The sequence below is a fragment of the Moschus berezovskii genome, chromosome X (genome assembly GCF_049115385.1).
Source record: "Moschus berezovskii isolate FMDL1 chromosome X, NW_MosBer_1.0, whole genome shotgun sequence".
Classification (NCBI taxonomy): domain Eukaryota; kingdom Metazoa; phylum Chordata; class Mammalia; order Artiodactyla; family Moschidae; genus Moschus; species Moschus berezovskii.
In genome coordinates this window covers 115,033,967-115,045,971 of record NC_142488.1, presented here as the reverse complement: position 1 = coordinate 115,045,971, position 12,005 = coordinate 115,033,967, and the positions used below count along the sequence as shown (strand labels likewise).

At 35.9% G+C, this 12,005-nt stretch overlaps 1 protein-coding gene across 1 annotated transcript in view; it reads left to right on the top strand.

Moving 5' to 3' along the window:
* The window catches only part of TENM1 (teneurin transmembrane protein 1), a 448,997-nt gene that overhangs the window by 236,590 nt on the left and 200,402 nt on the right, over nucleotides 1-12,005 (top strand). The window contains exons 10-11 of the mRNA XM_088834344.1: nucleotides 4,183-4,368; nucleotides 7,777-7,923. Of these exons, the coding sequence (XP_088690470.1) occupies nucleotides 4,183-4,368; nucleotides 7,777-7,923 (333 nt within the window). The remainder of the gene's footprint in view (nucleotides 1-4,182; nucleotides 4,369-7,776; nucleotides 7,924-12,005) is intronic.

The following is a 12,005-nucleotide window of genomic DNA, read 5'->3' as shown; positions in this document are numbered from 1 at the left end:
TTCACTCTTGTTCCTCTATTTCTGGTTAGGAAATTATATATTCTGCTTATGTTCTTTTGAGTATTATCTTTAACTTCTTAACATTTCATTAAAACATAATACACATACAGAAAAGGACAAAAGTCCTAGGTGTACAACTTAGTGAATTATCCAGATAGGAAACACCTGTGGTAGAATATATTCTACCACTGACAGCATGTTTTTACTCTATCTTTTGATTAAAAGAAGTTAATTTTGATATCATCCAATTTTATCTTTTATCTTTATGGTTAGCATTTTGTGTACAGTTTTTAAAAAATTTTTGTACCCTAAAGATCATGAAATTGTTTCTTAATGTTGCATTCTAGAAGCTTTGTCAATTTATTTTTGGTACATTTTATCTGGAATTGATTTTGTATCTAGGATTCAGTAGAGATGAAATTTTTCTTAAACGATATTCAGATTCCCAGAACCATTTAAAACAGTAGTCATTTCTCACTTGACTACAATACCACCTTTACCATAAATCAAGTATCCTTATATGTATGGATCTGTTTTAGGACTCTATTTACTCTGATTGGTCTATTTGCCATTGTACCAATGCCCACTGTCTAAATTAACATAGCTTTATAATGTCTTCCTATCAGCTAGAGTTCGTCTTTTCACCTTATTCTGCTCCTTTCTTTGACTGATCAATATACACATAAACGTACAAACACACACATACAACTGCTGAGATGTTGATTGGGGGTGTATTGAATCTGCAGGCAAATTTGGGGGAAATTGGCATCTTTAGTTTTGAGTTTTTCAGTTCATTAACATGTTATAGCTTTCCATTTATCCAGTTTTTCCTCTAGTTTATCTCACAAATGTTAATAATTTTCCAGTATAGGGCTTACAAATATTGTGTTAAAATTATTATTAAGCATATTAATTCTAATAATTTATCTATACAGATTCTGTTTGTAGTTTGTATATGCACAATCATACTATCCTTGAATAATAATTGTTTGTTCCTTTTCAATTTTGATACTTTTTTTTTCCTTTTCTTACATTATTGCACTGGCTAGGACCTCAAGAATTATGTTGTATAGAAGTGATGATCATAGGCATCTTTGCTCATTGTCAGTAATAGAAGGAAAGATTTCAACATCTCACAATTAAATAATGTTTTTGCTGTGAGGGTTTTTGTAACTTTATTGGTTAAAGTTGCTTTTAGTCTTAGTTTGCTATTTTTATCATGAACAAATGTTTAGTGTTTTATCAAATACTCATGATGTATTTATGAAGATGATCGTATGAGTTTCATCTTTTACTCTATATATATTATGAATTACAATTATTGATTTTCAAAGTTTAAAACAATCTTGTTTTTCTAGAATAAATGCAAATGGGTAATTATATGATTTCCTGTTATGTAATACTAGTTTTGCTGTGTTAATGTTTTGTTTAAGAGTTTTTACATCTATATTTATGAGTGAGATTCAGTTCAGTTCAGTTCAGTCGCTCAGTCGTGTCCAACTCTCCGCGACCCCATGAATTACAGCACGCCAGGCCTCCCTGTCCATCACCAACTCCTGGAGTACACTCAAACTCATGTCCACAGAGTCGGTGATGCCATCCAGCCATCTCATTCTCCGTCGTCCCCTTCTCCTCCCGCCCCCAACCTTTCCCAGCATCAGAGTCTTTTCCAGTGAGTCAACTCGACGCATGAGGTGGCCAAAGTATTGCAGTTTCAGTTTTAGCATCAGTCCCTCCAATGAATACCCAGGATTGATCTCCTTTAATATGGACTGGTTGGATCTCCTTGCAGTATAAGGGACTCTCAAGAGTCTTCTCCAACACCACAGTTCAAAAGCATTGATTCTTCGGCGATCAGCCTTCCTCACAGTCCAACTCTCACATCCATACATGACCACGGGAAAAACCATTGCCTTGACTAGACGGACCTTGGTTGGCAAAGTAATGTCTCTGCTTTTTAATATACTATCTAGGTTGGTCATAACTTTCCTTCCAAGGAGTAACAAACAAACCTCCATGTTTGGTGAGGGAGTATTCTTGTCCCTCCCTACCTAGTCAAGCCAGGACTATCATGGTGCTATGGAAATAAGCATAAAGGCGGTAACTTGTGTTAAAAATGGTAAATCATCTCAGGTTTTAGTAAATGTCACCTTTTCCTTATGTTTTTGTTTTTAGTGCATGCAGAGGAGCATGTCCTAGAAATCATTAACTTACTGAACTCACTAGGCAGGATGTGGGTCTCATGCCACAATTATTTTATTGTTTGGGGGCATGTCACATGCTACTGTTGCATAGTTTTATTGCTAAACAAGCCTGGTTGGTTTTGTGGTTTAGCAAACCTACTTTCTTGAGTGATCATTAAGTTTATGGAGTTAAATTAATAGGGTCTCCTATACTTTTTTCTTTGGGTTAACTACTTAATTACCTACTTTATCCCCTTACTCTATCCCCATCACAACTATCCCCTTTTTCTTAAAATATTGTCCTCTTTTGACTTTAGCTGCTTCCCTGGTGGCTCAGCAGTAAAGAACCCACTTGTAGTGCAGAGGATGTGAGTTCAATCTCTTGGTTGGGAAGATCCACTGAAGAAGGAACTGGCAACCTACTCCAGCATTCTTGCCTGGGAAATCCCATGGACAGAGAAGCCTGGTGGGCTACAGTCCATGGAATTGCAAGAATTGGACATGAGTTAGTGACTAAATCACCACTACCACACCACAATCTACTGAATTTCTTCCTATCACTCACTATCCTCTCCTTCCCAGTCTGCTTTGATGGTTCCTCTTTTTCTATTTTATCTTTAAATAATGGAACTCCAAAGAACTCATTCCTTAGAGGATATCATGATGTCTCAAACCTAGATGCTAAATACCACCTATTTGCTAATGGTCGCCAGTTTCACATCTCTTGCTTGGTCCTATCAAATTCATATATCTTACTGCTTAATTGATATTGGCTATCTCTATGTCATCTCAAAGTTAATTTGTTTGATCTTTCATCTTTTCCCATTTTTTTAGTGGCAGCATTATCCACCCCTTTGTTTATGCCAAGTCTTGTATGTTTTCCTTTTCCTTCATTTCCTATATCCACTCTTAAGAAATTCGTATTGGTTCTACCTCCAAGATATATCTCAAACTGCCCAATGGCCCTGTCATGTATAAATATTATTACTTCCATTGTGTAGTTACACAAGCAGAGATTAAGAAAACATGTTACTGTTTGCCAACCTGTACACAGATTTTATGCAGAATTCTTTTCCTAAGCCCATTACTCTTTCTATGATACCTTGACCCTCAAAGAATACTTGTGAATGAATTAGTGCATATATGGATCCAGATAGTAATAAAGCTCACTTGGATTCCAAAATATTCTATTTTTCATTCACCCCAAACCTATAGCATTCTTTTGACAGGCTTTTATATCCTTTCTGCCCCTCCAGCAAGGGAGTTTCATCAAGAAACAGTCTAACCAAACTTTTATTTTGGCTTTCTACTGTCATGATTTTATTAATATTCAGTGTGCCTCAAACAATAAGTCAATGAGACAGAAGAGAGAAACTGGACAGAACTGGTAATACATATTGATTACATTGACTAAATATTGAATGACATTTTGAGATAAGATGTATAATAATCAATCAAAAGTCATTCTAAATACTTAAATGCAAATATTGTTAGTATGATCAGGGAAACCAGTTGATTACCATCATTGGCAGCTTTACCTCTTGTGTATTATGAATTGTGTTAGAAAGTTATCACCTTTCTGATTGTAAAACCTGTCTTTTCGAATGAAGTTAGGATACTATTTTACTATGTGTGTTTTCCCCAGTGATTTCTTATATCATCACAAAAATCTCTGCAACAAAATTTCTGTGGTCCTAATGAACTTTTAGTGAAAACCACTTGACATTTGTTTGCCACTGACTTCATTTCTGAGCCTTGAATGCTATTTTCATTTTTTGGACTCCTCAAAAGCAATATAATTTAGAGTTTATTTTATACATAGAGACATAATTACCTTTTTTAATAGAATTCTTTGTACATTCACTCACATGCTAGAAGTCTTTGTGACCTTTTGAATATAGATATAGACTGAAATTTTGGTCATTGTAATATGTCTTTGAAAGAGTAGATTTTGGTTGTAATAAAATATGTAAATATATATTCTTTAAATTCCCCACAGAGCTGTGTACCATGGAGTGTGGTAGCCATGGAGTCTGTTCAAGGGGAATTTGCCAATGTGAAGAAGGTTGGGTTGGACCAACGTGTGAAGAACGCTCCTGTCATTCTCACTGTGCTGACCATGGCCAGTGCAAAGATGGAAAATGTGAGTGCAGCCCTGGATGGGAGGGCGACCACTGCACAATTGGTAAGTATTTGAAACAAAGTACATTGGATTAACTGAGTCACCAGGGTTTCTGTAGACTTTGAGATGGGAGGAGAGAAGAAGGAGGGTTGGCCATAAGTTTGAAAGTTTCTTTAGCTAGGAGGTTTCCTGTTTTGAGGATAATATTTTATTTACTTTTGTGCAATTTTCTTTTTCATTTCTTTGGTATTCTTTGTATTTTCTGCTTTCAAATGTTTTGAGTTACTCAAATGAAAGATGATACATTAGAATAGTGTCATTAGTTAATAAGAGAAGTGCTTTTGTTGTAAAGGTAGCATTCACTGGCCATTTTTCCTTTTGAAAAGTATGAACTGTTTTGGTTGAAAGTACTTAAGATTGCCTCTAAGTCCCATTTCATTAAACGGGGCTACTTTATCAGCGGCCATTCAATATCATTAAGGGCTATCTTTAATGATTAAGGCAGACACTCCTGACCTACCATCAAAAGAACATCTGTGTTGAATTGTTTATTGGGTAATATAGATACTTTGTAACAAAGCGTCCGTGCTGTCTCATCCCTCATCACCAATTTCACAAATTTTTAGGATACTGCCTGGGAGAACAGTCTGTGCGTATGAAAAAGTCTGTCATAGTTAATGTACCATGTGGTCTTCACATCATTAAAAAAACACTAATTAATGTTTCGATTATAAAATACTTAATTAAAAAAAATTTATAGCCCTTGACACATACATGCATCTGCCACAAAGGTTTCCCGTGTATAGAGAGGGACAAGTACGATTCCTATTGTTCAGCTAAGGAAAGTGGGTCACACAATGTTCCGGTGTCATTCTATGAACACATAGAAAATTCATACAGTGCAAAAGCAAGCGTGAGCCTTCAGATACCCAGTTTATTGTTTGTGAGCTCTTTTTCCCCACTAGACTATACTACAGCTTTCATTTCTAGATGAAAGTATTTTGTTATAATGGTTTGAACCTTCCAAAATAATGTATAATATATATAACATAATTTGAATAAACTGTATTATTACTCTGCTAAAGGTACAGTAAGTCTTGTTCTATGAGTGTGGAAAATATTTAAAATTCATTAGAAAGGTGGTGAGGGGTGAGATTCAGATGCAGCTTAAGTAATTACATTCCTGCACTAGAGTAAGTTTATTGCCTTCACATAGGAGGATTCAAATATTGTGATGATTACCAAAGTGGTTACTCCAGAACCCCCTTCTAAAGATATTAGTAATAAGAAGTTCAAGCTAGTGCTCTCTCATGAAAGTTACTACTGAAATACAAAAATGCAGTTCTTATACTTTTAATGAAATGTGACACATTTTTAGTAAGCCTAATAGAGTTCCTTGCAGAAAAGCCATTAATATCTTTCCCAAACAAAATATTATTCACAAAGTACACAGGCCAGTGTACCAACTTTTGAGCTGCAGGCATTTCAGTGTTCACAGTTTTCTGTTCTCCTCCCAGGCAACAAATGGTAAACCATTAGTACTTGTTGTATAGCTTTGGTCTCCCAGAAATTCATTCCGTCACTCTTTTCCCCCTTTTTAGCTCACTACTTAGATGCTGTCCGAGGTAAGCTTGTTCTCTCTAGTTTTATAAGAGAAAATTATTTTAAACAGAGAATATGCATGTGGGAAAGGAATTGCTGGTGGGTTTTGGTGGTGGTGGTGGTGTTATTGTTTTTAATTTTGGCAATCTTAAGTGTAATGTTGCCAGGTTCATGCTATAATAGACTTAAAAATAATTTGCTTTCCCAATATCAATGTGGATTTTTTTACCATAGAGTTTAATAGATCATTAAGCAGTTTTAAGAATTATTTTTCTTTGTCTTTATGTTGAGTTGTGTGTGTGTGTCTGTTCCTATTGACAGAGAAGTAATTATTAAATAAACTAGGTTTAGGTAAACAGCTGAACTTTTTATTTAACATAACAATATAGCTTTATGTCCATGTACAGTATCCTTACAAGGGCAGAATTATTCCCATTAGTACCTCATCATCCATCCCCCCAGGGATCTGCATTTGATAGAGACTACAAGAGTTTTTCTGTGAGATACCCTGGTGCCTTTCATTACCTCAGCCTCAGAAGGTGGAAAATGTCCCATTCAAATTATTCCTAGTTTCTCTTTTTCCTTTGTATGTGCCTGAGACTGGAACTAGATAAATTTCTTTCTTGATCTTATATGTTCATCCTATACTATTTTGTGATGAACATATATATATATATAATCTTTTCATATCTTTTAACAGCCATCTGTCATTTTTTTTCTTCCTCTGTTGTTGACAGTTGCTAGAAAAACCATTTGTAAAAAATACTAGGTTGCTTCTACAGATTAAAAACAGCATTCTTTTGCTTTTTATACTTCTGGAATTTTCTTTCAAACACAGAAATGAAAAGAACATTCATTGGACTATCTAGATCTTGTAAAATCTAGATCTTGTCCTGAACTGCTACTGGGGAAATTTCCAGAAGCCATATGCCTTTATTTCTCTCTCTATTCATCTGCCCAGTGAGCAGTTGGGACATGCAGAGTTGTCCTTGGGGATAGCCTATCTCTGAACCACTGGTACAGAGAGTAGGTCACCCCTGAGAAACTAAATGTCTGAAGAGAGAGCGTCATCAATGTTTGTGGTTAGGGTTCCCAATGGATAGAAGTCATTTAAGCATAATGATTTCCTCTTGACTATATTCATTCAGTTATCCCTAGAATTCTGAAAGTCTAAGTTTGGCATGCATGAATTCCACCAACATTTGTTGAGCACTGACAATAGGTATACTATTATGTTAGTTTCTGAGAGAAATACCAGATAAGTTAAAAAAATCAATCCTTAGCTCTCAGATCGATAATAATCTTGATGAGAAAAGCTGAAATGATGTAAAGCAAGTGCAGCATATTTCTAAGGCACCATATGGGCAATTAATGGTATGACCTGAATTGTATACCAACATACCTAAGTCCTAAAGCAAGGTATCACTAGGGAAAAATCAGCACAAAGTGGCAGTAGTTAGGAAAAGTGTCTCTTCCTAGAGATGGCTGTCTTTTCCCACCTTTTCCACATAACTGGATACAATATCATCCATCCAGTTTTGATTGAAATGAGGAGATACCTTTTTTGAAAAGAAACAAAACGCATTTCTTGTCCCCATCATAGTTTTTATCCTATCTGAATCAGAGGTTGGGAATTGGGGTTAGCATTAATAATGTTTAATTGGCTCTCTAAGGAAAAGCACAGCGGAGTAAGGGATAACAAGTTCCCTGGGAAGGCGGTATAAGCAAGCAAGCCCCTCTTCCATTTATTTAACACCTCATCTCAACATCTCACCAGATGATTCAATTTTTCCCTATGGGCAGATACATCATCATTGGCCAATCCCATTCTGATGTCTCTGAATTTGTTACTCACTGCTGTCTTTTCAGATGGCTGCCCAGGGCTCTGCTTTGGAAATGGGCGATGTACCCTGGATCAAAATGGTTGGCACTGTGTGTGTCAGGTGGGTTGGAGTGGGACAGGCTGCAATGTTGTCATGGAAATGCTTTGTGGAGATAACTTGGACAATGATGGAGGTGAGTCATTTATTAAATGTTCATATAAGAAAGGAATATCCCGGCCTCTAGCACAGTGATGACCAATCTGGCCAAAAGGGGAAGTTAAGAATCCTTGGTTTAAACAATATAACGTAATACTATGTTTTCAATCTCAATTCATTGAATATTTACTGTAACCAGGCAATACTCCAAACTCTTTGTATGTATTATATGTCATTTCTTATTCACAATAATGCTATAAGGTATAGGTAATATTTTCCCAATTATTAAATGGAAAGACTAATGCTTGGAGTGAAAATGGTAAGTGACTTTTCCAAGATCACACAGCTCAAAAGTGACAGAACCAAGGTTCTAATTCAAGGCTATATGACTTCAGTTTCTCTTTTCTTAATTGTTACAACCATGCTACCTCCCATACCTATGGCATTTATTATGCTGTATAAAATCCATGTGCCAATGTCTAAACTATCAGATGCTGATGTAGCTTGCACTACACACACTATGAGGTAGTTTTCTTTATTCTTAGTTATTTAGGGCTCCCTCTTGTGTCTTTACCTTTTAGTAACACTTTATATCTTTCAAAGGGCACAGCATCAAGACAATTCACAGTATAAATTTTATATTTAATTCAAGAGCTGCACATGTTTTAAAAAGCCATATGTGACTCTGAGGCCTCGGGGTAACCACTTCTATTTTAGTCTAGCAAACAAAGTCATCTAATACACTGTACAATCAGCCTCAAAACAACCCAGATCACTTCTGAATGAGCCTAAAACAATAAATCCTCACTTTCCTCTTACTTTCTAATCAAGAAAACATGAAATTGACAGGAAAAGATTATTTCTAATTTCTTTATATTAACTTAAAATGAAGTAGGTTATTAAATTTAACTCCTCGAGGTTTCTACTTGTGCCTAGACAATTACATACCTTGTCATTTGAGTACATAGGGCTTAAAACAATAAGGTTACAATCATCATTTAAGCACAAAATTGGGCATAAAAGTGTCCTCTTTTATTGTTCTAGCTAACAGTTTGCCTTGAAAAGTTATAAGACCTTATGAATTTTAAGTAGAAACGACTTTCTCATTAAGAGCACAGGGCTTTGAAGTCAGAATTTCTGGATTCAAATATGAGCTCTGCTAGGTACTTCTAGTTGTTGGGTTTGGGAATAGTTTCTTGCTATCTCTGTGCTTCAGTTTCCTTATCTTCAAAATGGGGCTGATAATAATAACTGTCTAATAGGGTTGTTATAAGTATTTAACAAGATAATTCATGTGAACTACTTGAGAGATGATAAACTACACCAATCACCACTCTGTCAACACACATTTACACACACACACCCCAAGGATAACAGACCATTTTCTGAAGAGACTGTTCCTTCCTATCTAAATTAAAATTTTTGTTTGGGAGGCCAGAGTAAAATTTTCAATTAAATGGTACACTGATCAACTATTAACTTGCCTTTCATGGTTCACCAAGACTCATCTTTTTTTTCAAGACTCATCCTCTACATCCATCATTTTCAGTCCATCATTTAAGTTCCAACTCAAACTGCATCTTCCATGGTGCCTGACATCCACCACCCTATTCTACCATGGTGTTTATCATATGCACCATTCAATCCAGCACTTAATTATATCCTGTCTATATTGCTTTCTCGTTACGTATTAAGTGTGACCCAGAGTCTATTTATGTTTGTTTTTGGCCATGCCACACAGCATGTGGGATCCTAGTTCCCCAACCAGGGATCAGACCCACACACGCTGCATTGGAAATGCAGAGTCTTAACCACTGGACCACCAAGGAATTCCCAGAGTCCATAGTTTGGTGCCAAATATAATTACTAATAATATCAGCTCACTTGTCTTGTGTTTACGATGTACAAGGCACTGTACTGAGTCCTTTATGTGAATTATTTCATCTAATCTCCATGAGGTAGAAACTACTATTAACTCTACTGTAGAAATTAGGAAACTGAGGCACCGAGAAGTTAAATAAAATGCTCAAGATCATATAGAAAGTAAATGATCAAGCCAGAGTGTAAACCTAGTTGGTCTGCTTATTTACAAAAAGGATTGAAGGTGTAGTAATAGAAATTTCTCAATTGATACACTGATTCAAATGATATGTTCAGAAAATACTTTAACAACCTATGAAAGTAAAGTTGCTGACTCAGTGTTGAGCCACAATAAGTTTCCTCCCTTAATAATATACAGCTTTATTTTAAAAAAACAATTGAATGTTTAATTATCAAGCATTTTTTGTGGCCTCAAGTTTACCTCAGGGGAGTAAAAAATGTTTAATGAATGGATCAATTAAATAGTAATGAAATAATGGATTATCAAATTTCAATATCTGTGGTATATATAGATACAAAAGGTGTAGAAGATGTTCCTGAATCTGTTTTGACCTATGAACATTTCTTTTAAAATGTGCATCTATGTGAGAATCAAAAATGAAAGACCCAATGTGACTTCAGTATATCTTTATGATTGTCTCTTTAGGGAGTAGAAGGGGGAGGCTCCTTGGTAGGATTAAGATGATACTGATGACAAATAAATATTTAGCTCTTCCTTGAGATGGAAAGATAGATTAAATAACTGGATTAAATAGCCTCTGAAAGTCCCATGACTAAAATTTTGGACAATAAATGTGTTTTTATACTATTTAAGTAACACCTCTAAGAATATATTAAATGCCCTTTATTTGTTGGTCTCAGTTTTCCAACTATCCAGAATGGCAGGGTTCATTTCCAGTCATCCAGAATGGTTGGATATGCCTTATGATTAATATTTGCGTATTTGTTTGTTCATATAGGTGTGTGAGTTTTAATTAAATCAGAAAGTACCAATTGAACCTTTTGGGGAGAAAAATACGGTCCTTAATTTTTTTAATGTTAATTCTTAAGAAATCTTCCCTATCCAAAAAAAAATTACAGGAACTTTCAAGCAGTTACTTCAAGTAGCTGCTATCTCATTACTTCATATCATTGCTGATACTTAAAGAATGGCAGGATTGTTTTTTTTGCATTGCAATCAGCTTTGAATACTCATTAGTATTACTGCTACTTCCTGCAGCTTTGACTTTAGTTATACTCTGAATCAGTGCATTGTGACTCTTAGTAATTGGACTGCATTGAATATGTGGGTGTCACAGGTCTCAGAGCGACCTTAGAACTCCTTGAACAGTAAAAACATAACCAAGAACACTTGGATATTTTTAATATGCAAAAAAACCTCTCTTTTGCATTGTATATATATGAACTAATTACCACACAAATCACAAATCTATCAAATGTCTTAACCTCATATATCCCTTTAGTCAACAAGCACACAGCATGTGCACAATCTTGTGCTTGAAAGAGGAGATTTAACCTTATGGTAACCACATTTTCATGTGGTAATCACGTGTCTTGCTTTGTTGTTGTTGTTCAGTCACCCAGTCATGTCCAAGTCTTTGCAACCCCATGGACTATAGCATGCCAGTCCTTCCTGTCCTTCACCATCTCCCAAAGTTTGCCCAAGATCATGTCCATTGCATTGGTGATGCCATCCAGCCATCTCATTCTCTGATGCCCTCCTCTCCTCCTACCCTCAATCTTTCCCAGCATCAGGGACTTTTAAAATGAGTTGGCTGTTCGCATCAGGTGACCAAAATACTTCACCTTCAGCATCAGTCCTTCCAATGAATATTCAGGGTTGATTTCCCTTAAGATTGACTGGTTTGATCTCCTTGCAGTCCAAGGGACTTTCAGGAGTCTTCTCCAGCACCACAGTTCGAAGGCATCAATTCTTTGACATTCTGCCCTCTTTATGGTCAAGCTCTCACAACCATATATGACCACTTGACTGTACAGACCTTTGTTGACAGAGTAATGTCCTGCTTTTCAACACACTGTCTAGGTTTGTCATAGCTTTCCTGACAAAAAGCAATCATCTGCTTATTTCATGGCTGTAGTCACTATCCACAGTGATTTTGGAGTCCAAGAAGAGGAAATCTGTCACTGCTTCCAGCTTTTCCCCTTCTATTTGCCGTGAAGTAATGGGGCCAGATGCCGTGATCTTAGTATTTTTAATATTTAGTTTTAAGCTGGCTC